The 21,829-nt window shown below is 45.9% G+C and overlaps 8 protein-coding genes across 8 annotated transcripts; 6 read left to right on the forward strand and 2 right to left on the reverse strand.

Moving 5' to 3' along the window:
- Positions 1-384: 384 nt before the first annotated feature.
- On the forward strand, positions 385-2,085 carry C7M61_001130 (TATA-binding protein-associated factor TAF7; the record flags this gene model as incomplete). The annotated part of the gene is made up of 1 exon (XM_024856547.1): positions 385-2,085. One exon carries the CDS (start codon positions 385-387, stop codon positions 2,083-2,085), a length of 1,701 nt encoding a protein of 566 aa, XP_024716146.1.
- Positions 2,086-2,344: 259 nt separating this feature from the next.
- Positions 2,345-3,307, forward strand: PRS1 (ribose phosphate diphosphokinase subunit; the record flags this gene model as incomplete). The annotated part of the gene is made up of 1 exon (XM_024856548.1): positions 2,345-3,307. One exon carries the CDS (start codon positions 2,345-2,347, stop codon positions 3,305-3,307), a length of 963 nt encoding a protein of 320 aa, XP_024716147.1.
- A 251-nt stretch (positions 3,308-3,558) lies between these two features.
- C7M61_001132 (uncharacterized protein) lies at positions 3,559-4,254 on the forward strand (the record flags this gene model as incomplete). Its single annotated transcript, XM_024856549.1, has 1 exon — positions 3,559-4,254. One exon carries the CDS (start codon positions 3,559-3,561, stop codon positions 4,252-4,254), a length of 696 nt encoding a protein of 231 aa, XP_024716148.1.
- Positions 4,255-4,573: 319 nt separating this feature from the next.
- Positions 4,574-6,211, forward strand: C7M61_001133 (uncharacterized protein; the record flags this gene model as incomplete). Its single annotated transcript, XM_024856550.1, has 1 exon — positions 4,574-6,211. The coding sequence occupies one exon, from the start codon at positions 4,574-4,576 to the stop codon at positions 6,209-6,211; it is 1,638 nt and encodes a 545-aa protein (XP_024716149.1).
- Positions 6,212-6,505: 294 nt separating this feature from the next.
- On the forward strand, positions 6,506-11,536 carry C7M61_001134 (uncharacterized protein; the record flags this gene model as incomplete). The annotated part of the gene is made up of 1 exon (XM_024856551.1): positions 6,506-11,536. The coding sequence occupies one exon, from the start codon at positions 6,506-6,508 to the stop codon at positions 11,534-11,536; it is 5,031 nt and encodes a 1,676-aa protein (XP_024716150.1).
- Positions 11,537-11,600: 64 nt separating this feature from the next.
- C7M61_001135 (uncharacterized protein) lies at positions 11,601-14,695 on the reverse strand (the record flags this gene model as incomplete). Its single annotated transcript, XM_024856552.1, has 2 exons — positions 11,601-14,595; positions 14,664-14,695. The coding sequence occupies 2 exons, from the start codon at positions 14,693-14,695 to the stop codon at positions 11,601-11,603; spliced, it is 3,027 nt and encodes a 1,008-aa protein (XP_024716151.1).
- Positions 14,696-14,915: 220 nt separating this feature from the next.
- Positions 14,916-15,623, reverse strand: C7M61_001136 (uncharacterized protein; the record flags this gene model as incomplete). Its single annotated transcript, XM_024856553.1, has 1 exon — positions 14,916-15,623. One exon carries the CDS (start codon positions 15,621-15,623, stop codon positions 14,916-14,918), a length of 708 nt encoding a protein of 235 aa, XP_024716152.1.
- Positions 15,624-15,745: 122 nt separating this feature from the next.
- CDC60 (leucine--tRNA ligase) lies at positions 15,746-21,813 on the forward strand (the record flags this gene model as incomplete). The annotated part of the gene is made up of 2 exons (XM_024856554.1): positions 15,746-18,381; positions 18,540-21,813. 2 exons carry the CDS (start codon positions 15,746-15,748, stop codon positions 21,811-21,813), a joined length of 5,910 nt encoding a protein of 1,969 aa, XP_024716153.1.
- Positions 21,814-21,829: the final 16 nt, after the last annotated feature.

A 21,829-nucleotide genomic window follows, 5' to 3' on the forward strand; every position in this document is an offset into this window, starting at 1 on the left:
GAAAAGTGGCTCTTCCGTGAAAGTATGCGAAAGTCAAAAACATCAACAACTACAAGAATACAATTCTTGGTTAAGTCGACGACAGATACCTAAGTGAATTGCCTCTACTGATGGACTCCATTATTTCACTGACTTTTTTCCTATGTACTTGGACTAGTCATGGCATGATGAAGAATTAGCTCATATTAGCAATTTCTTTTATTCTCGCCTCCATAATGAAAAATGCCAATGTTGATCTCTCATAATGAATACGAATATACCCTATTTCACTCGATTTAGACGAGTTCACTCCACCTTTAGGTGGTGCTCGTTTGCAGCCTTCAGAGATTATATGCAACACACACTTCTCACTTGAACGCTCGAACACCTTCTTTAAGCAGCACCATGGCCCTCAAGCTTAAATTAAAGGTCAAGCCTTCTAACTCCCCAGAAACGGAGGCTCCTGCTCAAGAGCACCACCGCTCCCCACCTAGGCCATCAAGAAAGGTGAAGCATGAATCCAGCGACAGAGTCTCAAAACCCAAACATAAGAAAGAGAAGCTAAAGAAATTGAAGCTCAGTCTAGGTAAACTGGGTCTGCCAGACAGTGCAACTCCATCATCATCAGTACCACCTCCACAGTCCAGACCTACGATAAAGAAAATCCCAAAAGTGAGAATCAAGCCTACGAGAATCCCTGGTGAAGGCTACGACTCAGAAGCCCCAGATGTCGAGGATGACCCTCTAATAGAGCAAGGTATTGTCGTGCGGTTTCTAGACGACTCCAATCTTGATTTTGTTCACAATGCTGTCGAAACTGGCGATCTTTCAAATGTAAATATCAAGTGGATCACCAGAGACAAGGCCGTCATCAACGTCAATCTGACGTTATACTCCGCGAGACTCGTTGACTTGCCAACACTCACGGAAATTTACAAAACAGTTGACAAAAAGAACATCTTCAAAACAATTGACATCAGTCAAGTTCTCCTAGTATTGCATCCTATCAACCCCAAACAGCTTAATATGGAGCAGGATTTCGAGGTCCCAGAGGCTCACACTTACACACACCCTATTTATGACCTTTCTACCAACAAGGAGATAAGAAACTCTAAGACAGTATACCGTAACGGTTTGGCATATGCATACGAGGATGTGTATCGACGGTTCAAACCACGCAAAGTCAACCATCGTATAATGCAAGATGTCGAGGCTCGAGTTGACGAGCTTGTCAAAAGAGACGCGGAGGCACAGGAGAGTCACTACGAATATGTTGACCCCAAGGCTCAGGCCAGAGTCAGTGCTTCTCACAGCCGTTCTGCAACACCAACACATTCCATGCCATCCACACCTTCTGCACGTGTATTTTCACCTCGTGAAGCTGAGGATTATGAATTCGAACAACAAGAACAGCAAATGGAGGTTGATCTCGAAGCTGACATTGACAACGCTCTTGAACAAGAATTGGCTGAGGCTCTTGACTCTACCTCAAATAACACAGCAGCCACAGTGCTCATGAAGTCTGAGTACAACGAAGAAGAAGCAAGTGATGATGAAGCAACTGCAGGACAGGCTGGTGGCGAAGACGAGGACGAAGATGACGACGAAGAGGAAGAGGAGGAGGAGGAAGAAGAGGAAGAGGAAGAAGATGCTGGAGACGGCACTCTGAAGGAAGACATGAACAAGGTCAAGAAGCTCGAAGAAGAAATTGGTGACCTAGAAAAGGCTGCCGACAAGCAAAAGAAGCTTTTGTCGACCGCTAGTTACAAGATGATGAGAATGAAGTTCCAGTCTGCGTTCAACAACTTGAAGGCGCAGCTTGATCAAAAGAAGCGTGAGTTAGCGAAAATTAAAGAACAACAGCAGAAGCAGCAACCAGCAGAACCTCCACGCCAGCCTGAAGCTGAGGGTGAAGAGGAAGACGAGGAAGATGAGGACGAGGACGACGAAGACGAAGGTGAAGATGACGACACAAAGAGAAGCCAACCACCTCCAGAGTCTAAGGAAGGACTGGAGAGCAGAGCGACCAGCGAAAATGCTCCTCAGGAGGACGACGACCAGGATATGGAGAATGAGGACTACGGTGATCTTCAGGATCTCTTCTAGCACAACCGCTTCAACAACGACCGCAACGCACATGCCTCATATAGATCGCCTAGTCTATCACATAATAATTACGAATCCACCACACCACGTTGTAAAACAATTGCAGCGTAAGTGTCCGGTATCTGACTCTTCTGGTAATCGCTTAATGAGGTGCGCAACCTGCCTCTTTTACACACGAACTATTGGATTATCGCACCCAGCTTATTTTTCCATCTCATCTCAGGGCCGTTTCCCTTGTTTGGCTACGCATACACAATAAATGTCCAGCAATTCCATAAAACTTTTGGCTAGCGATGTTCACCGCGGACTCGCTGAACTCGTTGCCAGAAGGTTGGGTCTCAAACTTTCTCCCAGTGAGTTGAAGAGAGACCTGAGTGGTGAAGTCACTTTCAGCATCGGAGAGAGTGTCAGAGATGAGGACATCTTCATTATCTGTCAAATCGGCTCAGGTGAGGTTAATGATCGTGTTTTGGAGCTTCTTATAATGATCAACGCCTGTAAGACGGCAAGTGCCAGAAGAATCACCGTCATTCTCCCTAATTTCCCTTATGCCAGACAGGACAGAAAGGACAAGTCTAGAGCTCCTATCACTGCTAAGCTCATGGCTGACATGTTGACCACCGCTGGCTGCAATCACGTCATCACCATGGACTTGCACGCTTCCCAGATTCAGGGTTTCTTTGACGTGCCTGTTGATAACTTGTACGCTGAACCTAGTGTGGTGAGATACATCAAGGAGAAGGTCAACTACCCCCAGGCTATTATCATCTCCCCAGATGCTGGAGGAGCCAAGAGAGCTGCTGGTTTGGCTGACACCCTAGACTTGAACTTCGCCTTGATCCACAAGGAGCGTGCGAGAGCCAACGAGGTGTCCAAAATGGTGCTCGTCGGTGACGTGAGTGACAAGATTTGTATCATTGTGGACGATATGGCCGACACTTGTGGTACCTTGGCCAAGGCTGCTGAGGTGCTTCTAGAGAACAAGGCCAAGGAGGTTATTGCCATTGTGACCCACGGCATTCTCTCAGGTAATGCCATCAAGAACATCAACAACTCGAAACTCAAGGCCATTGTTTGCACGAATACAGTGCCTTTTGAGGATAAGGTGTCTCAGTGCCCTAAGCTAGATACCATCGATGTGAGTGCCGTGTTGGCCGAGGCCATCAGAAGACTCCACAACGGTGAGAGCATTTCATACTTGTTCAAGAACGCCCCATTATAGGTCTACGGATCGCTTATTTTAAAATCAATATATTGGCATTACGATGAAGATTGTAGACAAGATTAGGTAGTCCCCTCGGATGAAGCGCGGAATACTAAAATCTGGGGAACGCGATGGCGTATTTTTCGATAGACATTGACTCATTCTATTGAACCTCATCATGACGAAAGGCTCCAGAACTATCAAGGCCTGTCTCTTTGGTATGTTAATTACCTAATCGAAATCATCTTAACTAAAATCTAACAACAGACATGGATGGTACACTTATCAACACGGAGGACATCTACACTGAGGCAGCCACTGAGGCTCTAGCCCTTTATGGCAAAGGCCCTTTGACATGGGATATTAAGATTGATTTGCAAGGTAGGCCTGGTCCCGAAGCTGCTCAAAGAGTTGTTGACTTTTTCGAATTGCCTGTCACGAGAGAGGAGTTTATGAGAAAGCTGTATGAGGTACAAGAGACCAAGTGGGACCGTTCAGCCTTCTTGCCAGGTGCTTTAGAGTTGCTTGAATACTTAAAGAAACATAACGTTCCTATTGGTTTGGCTACCAGTTCAAATACTGCAAACTACGAGAAGAAGACTGCTCACCTTGAGCACGGGTTTAGTCTCTTTGACGGACATATTGTGACTGGTGATGACTCTAGAATTCCCCCTGGCTGTGGTAAACCCAAGCCGGATATCTGGTATGCGTGCTTGAAAAGTATAAATGACGCCAGAGAAAAGGAAGGTTTCGAGGCTATCAAGATCGAGGAGTGTTTGATTTTCGAGGATGGAATTCCAGGTGTTGTCTCTGGTAAGAATGCCAATGGATACGTGATTTGGATTCCACACCCTTGTGCTCTCAAGGAGCTCAACGGCAAAGAAAAGGACATTATTGGTGAGGGTGGAGAGATTCTCGATAGCATCGAGGAATTCGACAAGGCCAAGTTTGGTCTCGATAGGTAAATCGCATCTACTTGTATATGAGTAGAGATACAAGCTTTCCATAGATATAGTGGTATGTAATGTTTCCAGGTTTCAACAGTGTGAGGATGGGCCGTTGTGAGGGATGTATTGGTACACATTGTAAGAACGAGCGGGAAGTTGGTACACGGATAATGATATTTGCCCGGCTTTCACTAACAGTAAAATGAATGCATATTGATTTTCGACAAATAATATTGGTAGGTTCTGCTGTCAAGTCTTCAAGCGAAGTCCGTTATCAGTCCGGCATGGATCCTGATTTCCTACCATTGAGCCCTACAACGTTTCTTGTTATTGACCTATGGTCGGCACAGACTTATATCGTATTCATCTAGATTTTTCCACAAGCAAAGACTCCCATCCATCAACAGACTCGACCACAAAGTTCATCGATTACCGTTACTCGCCTATCACTGTCGTCAGCATAGATCCTCCCATAATGCAAGCTGATGCTTCACCTAACGAGCCTCTCAGAGCCAGGCAACTAGGGGAGGGTGTCATCAAGCTTTACAGAGATTTTGAAGATGACGAAGACCGCCCACCATCGAAATCTGTGGTCTCCAGCACGAGTGATCAGACAATGCTCTCGATCTTAGCCCTTCCCACATACTTCACAGCTACCGACCTTCTAGGGTTTATCGGAGACCATTACATGGAAAACATCACCCATATACGAATCCTAAGAAGTGAAAAGGCCAATCGCTTTTTGGTGCTTTTAAAGTTCAATGACGCCCTAAAAGCTGCAGAGTTCCAGTACCATTTTGATGGTAAGGCATTCAATTCGATGGAGCCCGAGGCGTGTCACGTCGTATACGTCAAATCGGTTGAAAGTACTGAACCCCACGATGTTCCAGCAAAAGACACACTTATTCCCTTTTTGTTGGAGGATCCTTTCACGACACAGCCAGATGAAAACTTCACTCCAATAGAACTCCCCACTTGCCCAGTGTGTCTTGAAAGGCTTGATTTTGAAATTTCCGGCCTCCTCACGATTCCATGCCAACACACATTCCACAGCAATTGTCTATCAAAATGGAGCGATGATACTTGCCCGATATGTCGATACACCAATGGTGTACTGAATCAAAACATCAAACGGACTGTGGGAAGACTACAGCAAATCAATTCTAGAATGCAGATGCAACATGGGGCCGAGGAGGGCTCGAGTAGTAGCGGCTCTGCCGATGTCTGTATGGACTGCCTGGCTACTACCAATTTGTGGGTCTGTTTGGTTTGTGGTAATATTGGTTGCGATAGGTACGCCCCCGAACAGCATTCACTCAAGCACTTTGTCGAGACTGGGCACTGCTTTGCCATGGAGCTTCATACGTCTCGAATTTGGGATTATGCTGGTGATAGATATGTTCACCGTTTAGTCACAACGGAGGAGGACGGCAAGATTGTTGAGCTTCCTGAGAAGGGAGATGATCCAAAACAGACGAAAGATGATGATAACGAGGAATACTCTGAGTTGCTTCTAAGCCAACTCATAAGTCAACGAGAATACTACGAATTGTTGCTTCACGACAGGGGCCAAAATGGGCATCATCGAAATAATTCGGTTGTCTCTGAAACAAGTTCCACAAAACATAAAGAGTTGGAGTCCAAGGTTGACGAACTCAGCGAGCAGCTCAAGAAGCTCTCCACAAATGTGATCCCAGCGTTAAATCTGAAGATCGAAATGAAGACGAAGTCGCTTCGCATTGCGGCCAACGAGCTCGCAGAAGCAAACACGTTAAATGAGGGCCTCTCTGCGAAGGTAGATTTTCTTACGAAAGAAAACCAGGAGCTCAAGCAGTCCAACGAGGATCTCAGTGAACAAGTGAAGGATCTCATGTTCTACTTGGAGGCCCAAGCAAAATTCAAAGATCAACCTGCCGATGTCACTGAAGGTCAGGTGGTAATGAAGCCAAAGAAAGGAAACAAAAAGAAGAGATGAAGGGGAGTTTTGGGAGCAGTTGCAGAATGGCTGCAAATACAGGTAAGTAAGGATGAGTTGCATGGTGTGGATCATCACTCAGGCAGAACAACCCAATCCAGAATAAATTTCTGGCCATGATCAAAAAATAGAAATAGCCGTATTTAAAAATTTCTTGAAGAACAATTTTTTTTCATGTACTGGTCTTCCTCGTGGTGGAATCTTGTCTACGACCTGCATGGACTGCAGTACCCACGATAGTGCGATGAGAAGAGGCATCTCAAAAAATTCGTTCTCTAGACTTTACCTTGCATTATGGACGAACCAACACGTAACAAGTCTGCTTTAAGCAGTTCGGAGGTTGCGTTCCCCAGAGGTGGGGCCTCGGTCTTGACTCCCTTGGAAATGAAGACAATTTCCAACAAGGCCACTGAGGATGTTCTTTTCGAACAGGCCAAAGGCTCCAAAAGAGCTGCCCCAGATGCCATCGAGGCACCCAAAAAGAAGAAGAAGAGCAAAAAGAAGAAGTCCGAGGACGACTCGGCTAATGACAACGAGAAGGAGATCGAAATAGAGCACTTTACTTTCAAAAACTTGCTTCCTGGTGCAGAGATCTTGGGTCAAATCGTCAGAATAGACAAGATGGATCTTACAGTTTCTGTCGGAGACAACTTGTTTGGCCAAGTTCCAATCACACACATAAGTCCAGAGATCTCTGAGATGATTGACAAGTATGAAAACGCCATGGATGATTCGAGTGATGATGAAAGTGACGACGAGAACCAAACGCAAGGTCTCAGTGTCAAGTCTGAGTTGCCCAAGTTAGACAAGATCTTCAACATTGGCCAATGGGTCCGTGCTGTTGTCACCCCAAGCAGCGAGAACAAACGGATCTCACTTTCGCTTGAACCAAAGACGGTTAATGCCTCCATTGAGGAGGACGATTTGACTCCAGGCAATTTCTTGCAGGCCTCTGTCAAGTCGATCGAAGATCATGGTGTCGTTCTTTCCACCGGAGTCGAGAACTTCGTTGGTTTTATGTCTAAGAAGGAGTTGAAGAAGGCCGAGATCCCCCTCTCCTCTCTCAAAGTGGGCCAAGTTCTTTTAGGTTCAATTGTCAGTCTATCATCCAGAACAGTAACCATGAAGCCGGCCTCGAACGAGCCGGTGACGAAGAAGACAGTTGTATCTGTGATCAGTTCCATTGATGCTGTTCACCCCGGTACCGTCGTCAATGCCATCATCACCGAAATCAGTGAAAATGGTGTTGGTGCTAGACTCTTCGGTATGGTCGACGCTTCATTCTCACTCCCGCATGCCCAAGAATATTCTGTGGAGAAGCTCAAGAATCACTTCCCTATTGGTGGAACCGTCAGGGCCAGAATCCTCGGAACTGTGTTTTCTGAAGGTGCCAAAAAGTTCCTTTTGTCAAAGTCGGAAAGACTCATGTCATTGCAACCCGCACTCAACAAGGAGCCATTGGAAGCTTTCCCTATTGGTTTTGTTTTCCAAGAAGGTGTCGAGGTTTCTGGTTCCGACAAGGACTATTTCTACGTCAGCGTGGGCAGCTTCACAGGACAGGTTCACAAATCTAATGTTGACCCAGATTTAGACATAAGAAAGCATTACAACGTTGGATCAAAACACAAAGCTCGTGTGCTAGGGTTCAACGAGATTGACAACGTTTTAATCTTGACGTTCAAACCAAAAGCCATTGAGTCACAGTTTGTCTCTACCGAAGACATCCCAGTTGGTGAACTCGTCTCTGCTGCCGAGGTGGTCAATGTCCTTCCTGATTCTAGAGGTATTGTGGTCAAGGTTTTTGGTGATTTTGAAGCATTTGTTCCACCTACTCACATTTCTGACTCGAAACTCATGTTCCCAGAACGTAAATTCAGAGTTGGCGGTAAGGTCAAAGCCAGAATTCTTGCAGCATCCGGAAAGAAGCTTTTTGCTACCTTTAGAAAGAGTCTTGTCAACATGGAGGATGAGACTATCGTGAAGAGCTACGATGACCTCAGTATAGGTTTTAAGACTACGGGTGTGGTCGAGAAGTTCATTGGTTCTGGCGTCCTTGTATCCTTCTTTGGAAACTTGAAGGCATACTTGCCGAAGAACGAAATTTCCGAGACCTTCGTGGAGAACGCCAAGGATTACCTCAAGGAGGGCCAAGCTGTCAACGTCAGAATACTCAATTTCAACAAAGAGGACAATAAGATCACAGTGACTTTGCGTCAATCGGCAGAGTTAACCAACAATCAGATGAGACACCTTGAAGAGGTCGAAGTTGGTAAAACCATCGCTGATGCAATCGTTGTTGAGAAGACTAAAGAAGCAGTTATCATCGAGTTGGATGAGTCTAACTTGAGAGGTGTTATCTCCACGGATCATTTGTCTGACGGCTCTTATGAGGAGAACAGAAAGATTTACAAGTCTCTTAATGTGGGCGAGAAAATTAACGTTTTGATTCTTGAAAAAGACTTCAGAGCAAGAGCTGTCATAGCTTCCGCAAAACAGTCGTTGCTTAATGCTGCGAAGGTCGGACTTTTCCCAGCCAGCTACGATGAAGTTCATGTTGGTACCGTCATTCCTGGATTCGTTAAATCCGTAACTAACATGGGTATCTTCGTTAGCTTTGGTGCTAGGCTTACAGGCTTGGTTTTGGCCAAGAACGTTTCAACTGATCCCTCAGTCGATCTTTCCAGCAAGTTCCGCAAGAATCAATCTGTTGCATGTAACGTTATCAGAACCGATGACGAGAACAAGAGATTCTACCTCTCCTTTAGCGGCATGGACGAAGAAGGTTACAAGAAACTCAATTTGAAGAACCCTCTCGACAAAACAAAGAAATCCGCATCTGACTACTCCGTTGGATCCACAGCAAAAGGTGTTGTCGCCTCTGTTGAACCTGGTTATGTCAATGTTCAACTCGCTGATAATTTGTTCGGTCGTCTCGAAGCATCTCAGGTGTTCTCCAAGTGGAAGTCCATCAAAAACAAGAAGAACCCACTTGCTGTTTTCAAGGAGGGCGAGGAGGTGGAAGCCAAAATTATCGGATATTACGATCAGGTCTCCAAGAAGTTCTCTCCTGTGACTTCTTTCACCACATCAACAGTGATTGAATTATCGGTTTTGCCCAGCATTCTTGACTCTAAGAGCCCTTATAAGCCAGTCAGCTTCGATGACCTCGAGATCAATACCGAGCACACTGTGTTTGTGGACTCATTCGAGCATGGTGTCGCTAATGTTTCATTGATGCCAGGAACTGTGGGTCAGATTGCACTTTACAACCTTTCGAACGACAACAAGCTCTTCTATAACTTCGAAGAATCATTCCCAGTGGGATGTGCCATCAAGGCGAAGATTGCCCTGTTTGACTATGAGCATCGTGTCATCGAATTCAACGCAAGAGAGGAAACTGTCAAGTCGATTGAGGATCTCAAGGTCGGCAAGCAATACCCCGGCAAGGTCTTCAAAGTGGCTCAGAACTTTGTGTTAGTTGAGCTTGCTAAAGGTGTTGTGGGATACTCATACATCACGGACGCATTAAATGACTACGATCACAAGCTTGAAGAGGTGTACAAGGTCAATACCGCAGCTCTTGCTACTGTTGAAGAGGTTAACACCTCAGAGGGTAAGATTTTCGTGAGCTTAAGAAACGAAAAGGTTGCTAAAGACAAGCCTGTCAACTCCCTTGAGGAGATCAAGAGAGGAGATCTCGTGAAGGGCTTCATCAAGTCTATCAGCAAGAACGGTCTTTATGTTTCTCTTGGCAGAGAGCTTTTCGCTTTGGTCAGAGTGGCTGACATCTCCGATGCATACTTGTCAGACTGGAAGAAATTCTTCAAACCCCATCAGTGTGTTTCGGGTAAGATCTCTCAATGCAAATCTGAAGGTCGTATTCTCATGACATTGAAGGAGAGTGAAGTGAATGGTGACTTGTCGAGTTTCAAAACCTTCGACGAATTGGAAGTTGGCGAGAACTACGATGGATCTGTCAAGAAGGTTGCTGACTTCGGTGTGTTCGTTAAGTTGGATGGTACCTCCAATGTTAGCGGATTGTGTCACCGTTCTGAAATCGCTGATACCCCTGTTGAAAATGTTGTTGCTCTTTTCGGAGAAGGTGACCGTGTCAAGGTGAAGATTCTCAAGATTGATAACGACAAGAAACAGCTTTCTCTTGGTATGAAGGCCTCTTACTTTACTAACGATGTCGAGGATGAGGATATGAATGAAGTTGAAGAATCAGAAGATGAAGTTATGGGTGATGCTTTCAACGACGACGAAGATGAGGACGACGAGGACGAGTCTTATGAATCCGAGAAAGAAGAGGGCTCAACATCTACAGCTCCTTCTACTGCGGGCGGATTGTCAACCAACGGTTTCGACTGGACTGCGTCTATCTTGGACCAGGCCGAGGACGAAGAAAGCTCCTCTGATGAAGAAGAAGACTTTACCGAAAGCAACAAGAGGAGAAGAAAGAAGGGTAAGAACCAGGTGAAGGACAGAACCGCCGAAATGAACGCTAGAGCACCAGAGTCTGTCTCTGACTTCGAGCGTATGCTTATCGGTAACCCTGATTCTTCTGTTCTCTGGATGAACTACATGTCCTTCCAGTTGCAGCTAGGTGAGATTGAGAAGTCCCGTGAGATTGCTGAGCGAGCTCTTAAGACCATCAACTACCGTGAGGAGCAGGAGAAGATGAACATCTGGATTGCCATTCTTAACTTGGAAAACAGTTTCGGCAGTGACGAGTCTCTTGACGAGGCTTTCAAGAGAGCTACACAGTACATGGACTCTTTGACCATGCATCAAAAGCTTATTGGCATCTATGTCTTGTCTGAGAAATTTGACAAGGCCGATGACCTTTTCAAGACGATGGTCAAGAAATTCGGTAAGGAGACCAGTGTCTGGGTTCAGTACGGCTCATTCCTCATGGACCAGAATGATAGCGAACGTGCCCACGAAACGTTAGCTCGTGCATTGCAGGCTTTGCCCAAGAAGGATCACATCGAAGTTGTCAGAAAGTTTGCACAGCTTGAATTCACTAAGGGTGACGCCGAGCAGGGTAGATCCTTGTTTGAAGGCTTGGTCACTGACGCTCCAAAGAGAATTGACTTGTGGAACGTTTACATCGACCAGGAAATCAAGAGCGAGAACAGAGACCATGTTGAGGACTTGTTCGAAAGAGTCACACATGTCAAGCTTTCACGTAAACAAGCCAAATTCTTCTTCGCCAAGTGGCTTAAATACGAGGAGGATAACGGCAATGAGCAGTCAGTCGCTCGTGTCAAGGCGCTTGCTGTTGAATATGTCCAGGCACATGCTAAGGAGGACGAGGAGTAGAGGGAATACATTCTTATTGTATATAATCAAAATTGCATATTAGGTTTCGTTATTCGTTACGTAGTCATGGGAACAACTCTTTGACAAGCTGATCTAGAAGCTGAAATATGAGCAGTTTGTTGATGAAATCGTTTTGGAATAGCTCGAACAACACTCTGGAGCGAACCTTGGTGTTTCCGTTACCGAAGACTTTTCCACACGTCTCCTCCATGTAAACCTCAAATATAGCTCTTGCTTCACTCCGAGTCTTCTCCTGAAGGGCCTCGCTTCGGACGATTGGAGGGTCTTTGAAGCGCCCGTTTGGAAACACAGTGTCCTTCAAGTTACCAATGACATTGAGAATCATAGCTTCGTCATTCAAGATGTTTCGCATTGAAGAGCGTATCTTCTTTTCAATGGCAGATCCGAGCACCTGCTGCAAAAGAATAAGGAGTGCTCTGCCTCTTATCCAACTTTTGGAGGACCCCAAATCGAAAACATCGATCAACAAGTCTGAAATTGGCTTTACAAAAGGCACCTTGCCAGAAGTGTACTTCTGGGACTCATCAAACTGCTTCAACTCACTTTGCATCTCCTTTATGCTTTCCATGAATTCAGTGGTGGTACTCATCTCCACCTCGGGGTATTTTGAATTATCATGATCCGAAAAACTTAAGGAAAGAGAACCAAGAATATCGTCTAGATTCTTCTTCGGCTTCTTAAGAGAGCTGAACAGGAAGTTTTCAGATGATAGAAATGACCTCAAAATCGGGTCGGAACATACCTCGGGTATAGTGAGGAGTTGCTGCAAGTACTGCTCGAGGCCCCTTTTTCTTAACTCTAGAAGCTGCTTCTTTTGAAAGTTGAGGACAGCCTTCTTTGGGAACTTGATATTGGAGACTTTAGATGATTTCTTTTTGAGATACTCGTTGAGTTGGTAGAACTGACTAAACCTTCTGGCCACCACCCAACCTGCTGTGACTTCGTTTGGATCATCGTTGGAAAACTTTTGCACCTCAACAATATAGAGCACGTAATCAGAACCATTCTTCGTTTCAGTCATATAGGACGAGATCTGTATCCTGGACTTCCCGAACAAACTGTTTTCATTTTCTTGGATAATCCAATGCTGTCGTTGGAGCTCTTTTGAGGCGATCTCCCTCTCCAAACCCTGCTTTGAGCGCTTGAGAATCGTTATTTCGGAAACATTGTTCGTTAACTCTGCCTTCTTAAGTAAAGGAAGTAAAATTTCGTTTTGTTCACGAAGGTTCTTAATATCCTGGGAGATCGTTGTTAATTTCTCCGCCAAGCTAAGATCGCCAGGCGCTGCTCTCAAGATCTCAGAACCACCTAATTTGGATTCTTCAGAATCAGAATTAATAAAGCTATCTGAAAGCTCAGATTCAGATTCCAGTTTGTCTAGCGACTCAAATATACCTGACTGGTTCATAGCAGGGGCAGCGGGCAAGCGATCTTTCAATGTTGGCGAGTTTGATCTGCTCGAGCTTGACATAGGAGAGGCCAAATTTTTGAGTGTCAAGGTACTTTCGTTTCTGGATATTTCCGAACTGCCTGGCGTTTGTGCCTTCGTGTTGATGATTTGCTCAAGTGACTTTTCGACAGCATCAATAACAGCAGGGCTAATAGATGCCTCTGTTACATCCCCCTCTAACTGTGAATTTTCAGTTGTCAAGATTGATTGGTCAGCCAGAGCATACGTATCCACCAGATAAGGTGCTGCTTCGTTTTCAACATTTTGAAGGAACGACGGATAAAGAACGGAGATTAATTCAGCGTTCAGTTTCAGCCAGATGGAGATCAACTCTGATTTTGCAGAAGCGATTGTGGTCTCATCTTCTATGCCACGGTATACTGAGCGTATGGCGGGGATCAGCGATTCAAGTGTTTCACTGTGAATTAGGTGGTTATCGAAGACAGATCTAATATTATCAGAATTAGCAAACTCTAGAGAGTCTGGGCTCTCAAGATCCAAAGTGCATAATGGTGACCTCAATTCGTTGATTGCTTCAAATACACTCAAGACATGTAGTTTTTCGTTCTGCTCAAGGTACCGAACGAACAGAGAGCGCACGTCGTTGTTGCTAAGAGCCTCATCAAGGGAAAGCTTAGGCTTTGCTAGCTTATTGGCAATTTGCTGGACAAGATCAAGCATAGATTGATACTCTTGGCTATGCGTATCACTGTGCTGAGAAATGGAATGAGTCAAGCGATCTTTAAGCTCCACAAGATCAGCTTCTGTGGCCTTGTCAATGAAAGCCAAACAGTGTTGGTATCTTGCCTCCGTGAACTTGCCAGAAACACTTGGGAGTGGAGACGCGGTATCTTGCTGTTCGTCAGTTTGACGGGTATGCTGTTCCAACGCAGCACGAAGGCGTTTGACTTGGCTGCGACGCTGAAGGCTGTCTCCCATGAATTTTACAATCATTTGATTAACAAAGTCACCCTCAGCTAACATCTCCACCACGTTAAATAGAACAGTGGACGCAAGGATTTCTCGAAGGATCAGTGAAACCACCGAGCTTTGCCTCTCCCCTTCATTGAGGACCAGAGGTAGCAATCTTGCAGTAATTTTTCTCAAGTATGCTTTCTCCTGCTCAAAATTCAGTTTGTTCGTAGAAAGTGACACTCCCTCATGAAGGGTCTTTCCAGAAGATCGCACAGCTTTCAACTTGTTCTCGAGTTGATAATTAAAAAGCAAAGGCACCGACTCCGTGGAATAGTCTTTAAAATGAAGATTTATCATCGGGAGTATCTTAATGAATACCAAATCGGCAATGTCAGTCTTAGCGAGGTGGGACTTGAGTGCCTCGATGATGTGCCATAGCTCATTGCGAAGTGACTCTTGAAAACCTTCATGGTCAGATATGTTCTTGTACCAAGAGTCGATGAAGACGGCCACCACAAGCTCGAGAAGTTCAGCGATGGCTCTATCCACTGGCTTGGATGCACCTTTGTAGCTTGAAGTTGATACCTCAAGTCGTTGTAGCTCTTGCTGCCATTCTTTTCGTTTGAGAAACTTGAAGCTCAGATGTCTGGTATCTCCAAAATGGAATTTCTGACTGTTCTTTGGTTTCAATTGGCATAAAACCCGGTATGTCAAATACCCGATCAGCACCCCGGCTAATACAATCTCAATAAGGATTCTCCATAGCTGAACATGCCGTAGTAGGATAAGGAATATGCTAAGCGGCACGATCCACGTCCAGCTTATACCAACACCACCTACTTCGAAGGCAGCCATAGATTCTGTGTTTATCAGTCAACTTTGTGTTATCGTGAACGCGTAGTACAGTAGTGTGAGCGTTATCGTATCAAGGCGCACTTCCATGCACCAGGCAGTGACGGCTTTAGTTTATTAGTCTATACCACATCCTCGCATTTATTTATCCTTCTTTCTCTTCTTTGTCTTCTCCTTCTCGTCGCTCTTGTCGCTGGATCTCTTTTTAGACTTCAGCTCCAGCTTTGACTTCTTATCCAGTTCTTTTTTGGCTTTCGATGATGACTTTTCCTTCTTATGCTTCTTTTCTTCGGAGCTTTCTTTCACTTCCTTCTCGTCTCTCTTCTCTTTCTTGTCCTTCTTGTGTTTCTTCTCCTTTTTGCTATCCTTCAGCTTCTTCTTGTCAGCGTCCGTCTTCTCATCCTTAGACTTTGTGCTTTTGCTTTTGTCCTTGTGTGCCTTGGCCTCCTTCTTGGCCTTCTTCATGATGATTTCTGTCTGTTCAATAGCCTTTCCACTATCGATTTTGCTGCTCTTGAGATGTGCATTATCGGTTTTACCCACCGTTCCTGCCAATCCTTCTCCCTTCACAAACATCTTGTATAAAGGCGACATCGATCTTCGGAGGTGATTTTCAGTTTCCATGGCATTCGTCTCGAAGCTTACTCCCTTGGAGCTGTTGTTGACATCAAGGGTCTTGAGCTGACCGTCAAAAAGTCTCTCCCACCATACATCTGCATCGTTTCCATCTGATCCAAGGCCCTTCTTGTCTTTCTTGTGCTTCACCAAAATGGGTTTCTTGATTCCGCCATTTTTAAGCGCATGGCCGTCTTGCCAGCCATAGCTTTTTAAATATAGTCGGGCGTCCATGTGTGTCGTTGTGGAGGAATATGGAGATGGAAATGAGATGTACCTCATCTCATTTCGCACCCAGCATCGATATAGACCCATCGCGCATAGTATTGTTGATACTACCAATTCAACCTGCTGCAATGGTATATTCCCCAGAATTAAGCAATGCAATTCTGCATTTCGATGCCAATGTCAGTCAGTCATCACTATACTATGGCGAATATCTCGCCCTAGAGGAGATTGCCAAACGTGAAAACCAGTTTCCATCGATACCCATATTAAAGAGAAAGCTAGCAGTGGCCCAATTATCTCCTGAAGAGTTGGCGTTCTGGAGAAGATCGGCCGACCTGGAAGAAAGTCTATTCCTTCTCAGATTCTACAAAAATGAGTTTCCTACAACACAGACATGGCTAGATTACCTCAATGCGATTGAACCCACAGAACCGGAGCTTCTTCGAGCATTCGCTGATTGCGGAACGGACTATAAAAGTGGCTATAATGTTTTCATCAAACTTCGAGAACTATATTCCTCGGAAGGAAATACCGAAAAGTTGCAAAAATTGTACGAACGGATGCTATCTATACCCCACGCTCAAATCGAGGAGACTTACCAGGACTTCTCCCAATTTATATCTGCAACGTTTCCTGACTCTTATCTGAGTCTAATGAAGAATGCCAGTCTGGCCAAGAAAGCGTGTGAGGTGACAATACCTTACTATATAAAGCTTGAGCAGAACATTGCTGATGACCCATTGAACCCACAGCATTGGATCACATACATCGAGTCATGCGCCAAACATATGTTGAAAAACGCTTCATTCGTATCAATTGAGGAAATATTCTTCAGATCCCTCATAGAAGCTTCGAAGGTATGTGATGATTCGTGGCTACCTGTTTGGAAGTCTTTTCTCAGTATCGTGGAGCAGTATGGAGAGTCACGTCTTCCACACTTCACTAAATTGTTCATTAAGTGCTTTCCAGAGCTCCCAGAGGGATCCATTGCATTGAACAAATTGGATCTTGAAGAGGACGAGTTCAACCGATTGAGGTCGGAGCTTCTTCGTTTGGTGGACCTCTTCAAAACTGACAATAACTGGAAGCAACTCGCGACTAATTTGCTTCTCGGAGATTTCAAGCAATGTGCCAAGGTGCTGGAAACCTGGGCATCAATTTTTCTCGAGGACATCAACACCATCGCGTCCACAGCTTTCTCCAGGGAGGACGGCTTCGAAGTATTGCAGTTAGCAATTACATTGGCAAGGAGATGTTCGACTGGCGAGGATGCTTTCTTCGATTTATTCGTCGACTTGACCACTGCATCTTTTGATAAATGGGCCCATTCTGCAAAAGTTTGGGTATTCTGCTTTCAGCTTCTCGCATTGTATGGCCCGCCAAAATATGGCAAGCGTATGCTCAAACTACTTCCAGAGGATTTGCCAGATCTCGATGACCCCAAGCTAGCCCTTGATGCTGCTATCGCTCATCAAGCTATGCATGGTCTGGCAGAGGAGATCCAGCTGCTTTTGGACTTACTCGAAAAGACCAACCCACGTCTTGTACATACCCCGCCAAAGATGGATATAAAGAGAACCAACGATGAAGAGCTTGAGGGGCCAGGGCAAAAGAAAGTCAGACTGGAGAGCAAGGCAGAGGAGGCAAATGAAGACGCTTCACGAAACCGTGAAATGTTTAGGGTGAAGGTGGAGAATCTACCACTCTCCGCTGATCAGGGCGAAGTTGCAGAATTCTTCCAAGGCTACTGTGATCCACTCACCATTGACGTATTCTCAACAGTTCAGGGGAACTTTGCATTGGTTGAGCTCAACTCAGAGGAGGAGGTCATGAAAGCTTTGGTCAGGGACCAGAAAGCTATTGGAGACTCTATCGTGACGGTGAAGCGTATTTTTGGAAACACCTTGTGGCTTACCAACTATCCATCTCACTGGGGATCTTCAGATGTCGAAAGCTTCTTAAAAGCTCAAGAGTTGTTGGTTCTCAGTGTAAGGTTTCCTTCTCAAAGCGACAAACGTGAGAAAAGGTTCTGTTACATCGATTTCCCGGATACAACTGCTACCCAGCTGGCACAGGCTCAGCTCGATCAGTTGTCGGTGGAAGGTCATCTGTTGAAGGCTGATATTTCGAACCCCTCTCTCAAACACAAGCGAAGTGGACCTAATGTGGCTTACCAAGTGTACGTTCATAACATCAACTTTGAGGTGACTACTGAGGAGACTTTGCGCCAATTCTTTAGTGAAATTGGAAGGGTTGAAGATGTGAAGGTCCCCCTCAACGAGACCAATAAAGCAAAAGGTTTTAAGAACAACGGGTATGCGTTTGTTACGTTCTCCGATGTCAAGGACGTCAAGAAAGCCCTTGATGCAAACGAGACGGTTTTGGATGGCCGGACCATTCATGTCTCGAAAGGAAAATCAAAACAGGCAATGCAAAGCTCTCCACTGCAGTTCAACGTCAAGAAAACCATTGCCTTATTCAACGTGAACAGCATTAGCACCAAAGCTCACCTTGAGGAGTTTTTGCAGAACCGTGTGGGTTCCACCACCAAGGTGTTTTTGAAGCCTAGTAAGCGTGCAGCACTTGTCGAATTTGAAAAAGAGTCTGATGCTGGGAAAGCCAGTTTATCGCTAGAGGGAACCCTCTTTGACGAAGAAGTGCTTCATGTGGGCTCTAAAGACGACTTCTTCAAGCAAGAAAACGACCAAAAACCAGCAAAGAAGACTACCATGGCTCCTCCGATGCTTATGAGAAGAAAAAGACGGTAATCCACTTCCTTTGTATCTTTACTATAAAATAGATGAATGTGGAGTTTGCAGCCAGTGCGGCTTCCTAAGTTTACTCATACACAACTTTTTCTGACATTTTTTCACTGCGATATTAAGGTCCCAAAAGATTTCATACCTCACTACGCAAAATGAGTGCTACTATCAAACTCGAGAAGACCGATAGGAGGGACACACTTGTGGAGATCGAGAAGAAGTACCAGAAGTACTGGGCTGACAACAAGTTCTTCGAAGTCGATGCCCCCACTATCGAGGAAGATCCAGAGGATGATGCCGATAAGTTGAGAGAAAAGTACCCCAAGTACTTCTCCACCATGGCTTACCCATACATGAACGGTGTCTTGCACGCTGGTCACAGTTTCACTTTGTCTAAGGTGGAGTTTGCCACTGGTTTCGAGAGAATGGAAGGTAAGAGGGCTCTCTTCCCATTGGGTTTCCACTGTACCGGTATGCCAATTAAGGCTGCTGCTGACAAGATCAAGAGAGAGGTTGAGCAGTTCGGTGCCGACTTCTCTGGTGCTCCAGCTGAAGACGAAGATGAGGAGCCAGTTCCTGTCAAGGAAGCTGCTAAGAGCGAGGACCCCACCAAGTTCAAGGCTAAGAAGTCCAAGGCTGTTGCCAAGCAGGGCAGAGGCAAGTACCAGTTTGAGATTATGGTGCAATTGGGTCTTTCCAAGGAGGAGGTTGCCGCTTTTGCCGACCCTCAACATTGGCTTCATTTCTTCCCTGCTCTTGTTGAGAGAGACGTGAACAACTTTGGTGGTAGAGTCGACTGGAGAAGATCTTTTGTCACCACTCCAGCTAACGCCTACTACGATGCTTTTGTCCGCTGGCAAATCAACCGTTTGAAGGACTGCGGCAAGATCAAGTTCGGTGAGAGATACACCATCTACTCCGAGAAGGACGGTCAGGCTTGTTTGGACCACGACAGATCCAGCGGTGAGGGAGTCAACCCACAAGAGTACGTTGGTATCAAGATCCCAGTGGATGAGTTCCAGCCAGAAGCCCAGAAGGTGTTTGAGGAGAATAACTTTGATCTCTCCAAGAACAAGGTCTTCTTGGTCGCTGCCACCTTGAGACCCGAGACCATGTACGGTCAGAGTTGTTGTTTTGTCTCTCCAAAGATCAACTACGGTGTGTTCAAGGCCGCCGAGGGTGTGTACTATATCACCACCGAAAGAGCTTTCAAGAACATGTCTTTCCAGAAATTGACCCCAACTAGAGGTGACTACACTGCCGCTTTGCACATAAACGGTTCTGCTCTTGTTGGATCCAAGATTTCCCCACCTTTGGCTCAGCTCAAGAACCTCCGTGTGCTCCCTATGGAGACCATCTTGCCTAACAAGGGTACTGGTGTTGTGACCTGTGTTCCTTCTGACTCCCCAGATGACTACATCACCGTCAAGGACTTGTCCAACAAGGCTGACTTCTACAAGATTGAGAAAGAGTGGGTCAACACCGAGATTGTTCCAATCTTGAAGACTGAGAAGTTCGGTGACAAGTCTGCCGAGTTCTTGTGTAAGGAGTTGAAGATTCAGTCTCCCAAGGATACCGTGCAGTTGGCCAAGGCTAAGGAGCAGGCCTACAAGGAAGGTTTCTACAGCGGTGTCATGGTCATTGGTAAGTACTCTGGCGAGAAGGTCGAGGATGCTAAGCCTAAGGTTAAGGCTGACTTGATCGCTTCCGGTGAGGCTTTCGTTTACAACGAGCCTGAGGGTCAGGTCGTCTCCAGATCTGGTGATGAGTGCTGTGTCTCCTTGGAGGACCAGTGGTACATTGATTACGGTGAAGAGTCCTGGAAGAACCAGGCTTTGGAGTGTTTGGAGCACATGGAGACCTTCTCCAAGGAGACCAGACACGGCTTCGAGGGTGTCTTGGACTGGTTGAAGAACTGGGCTCTTACCAGAACTTACGGTTTGGGTACCAAGTGTCCATGGGATGACTCTCAGTTGATCGAGTCCTTGTCTGACTCCACGATATACATGGCTTACTACACCATCGCTCGTTTCTTGCACTCGGACTACTACGGCTCTAAGCCTGGTAAGTTCACCATCAAGCCCGAACAGATGACTGACGAGGTGTTTGACTACATCTTCACCAGACGTGAGGACATCAAGTCTGACATTCCAAAGGAGCAGTTGCAGGCCTTGAGAAGAGAGTTTGAGTACTTCTACCCATTGGATGCCAGAATCAGTGGTAAGGATTTGATTCCAAACCACTTGACTTTCTTCATCTACTGCCACACTGCCCTCTTCCCCAAGAAGTTCTGGCCAAGAGGTGTTAGAGCCAACGGTCACTTGATGTTGAACAACGCCAAGATGTCCAAGTCTACTGGTAACTTCTTGACCTTGCTGCAGATTGTCGAGAAGTTTGGTGCTGACGCCTCCAGAATTGCCTTGGCTGACGCTGGTGACACTGTTGAGGATGCCAACTTCGATGAGGCCAACGCCAATGCTGCTATTTTGCGTTTGACCACCTTGAAGGAATGGTGTGAGGAGATCAAGGCTACTCAGGACACCTTGAGAACCGGTCCTAAGGACTCCTTCTTCGACAAGGCGTTCGACAATGAAATGAACCACTTGGTGGAACAGGCTTACGAGCAGTACCTGGCCACCAACTACAAGGCTGCCCTTAAATACGGTTTGTTCGACTTCCAGACCTCCAGAGACTACTACAGAGACTCTGTGTCTGGTGCTGGTATGCACAAGGACCTTGTGTTCAAGTACATCGAGAACCAGGCCTTGTTGCTTGCCCCAGTGGCCCCCCACTTTGCCGAGTTCTTGTACAAGGACATCTTGGGTAAGGACGGTTCTGTCCAGAACGCTAGATTCCCTAGAGCCTCTGAGCCAGTTTCTCAGGGCTTGTTGGACTCTCTTGAGTATGTGAAGGAGTTGGCCAGAGCTGTTCGTGAGGCTGAATCCACTGTGTTGAAGTCCAAGAAGGGTAAGGCCGAGGTTGACGCTTCTAAGCCTGCCAACTTGACATTGCTCGTTTCCACGTCTTTCCCCGACTGGCAGGAGCAGTACATTGACTTTGTCAGACAGTTGTTCGAGAGCAACTCTTTGAACGACAACAAGTTGATCAAGGAGAAGGTTGGAAAGGACATGAAGCGTGCCATGCCATTCATCCAGTTCTTGAAGCAGAGATTGGTGAAGGAGGACCCCAAGACGGTGTTCAACCGTGAGTTGACTTTCAACGAGGGCGAGTTGGTGAAGCAGGTTTTGAGCAACATCCAGAAGTCGACTACGACGCTCAAGATTGAGAACTTGAAGGTGGTTACTTTCCCTCACGGCGAGAAGAAGGGTACGGATATCACCACTGGTGAGGAAGTGGAGATCACAGCTACGGGCAAGGTTGTGGATGCTGCTGTTCCTGGCCAACCAGGCATTTTGATAAAAAACGTCGAGTAGGCGCTGTATACATAGA

Source organism: Candidozyma pseudohaemuli, assembly GCF_003013735.1.
Source record: "Candidozyma pseudohaemuli strain B12108 chromosome Unknown scaffold00001, whole genome shotgun sequence".
NCBI classification, from domain to species: Eukaryota; Fungi; Ascomycota; class Pichiomycetes; order Serinales; family Metschnikowiaceae; genus Candidozyma; species Candidozyma pseudohaemuli.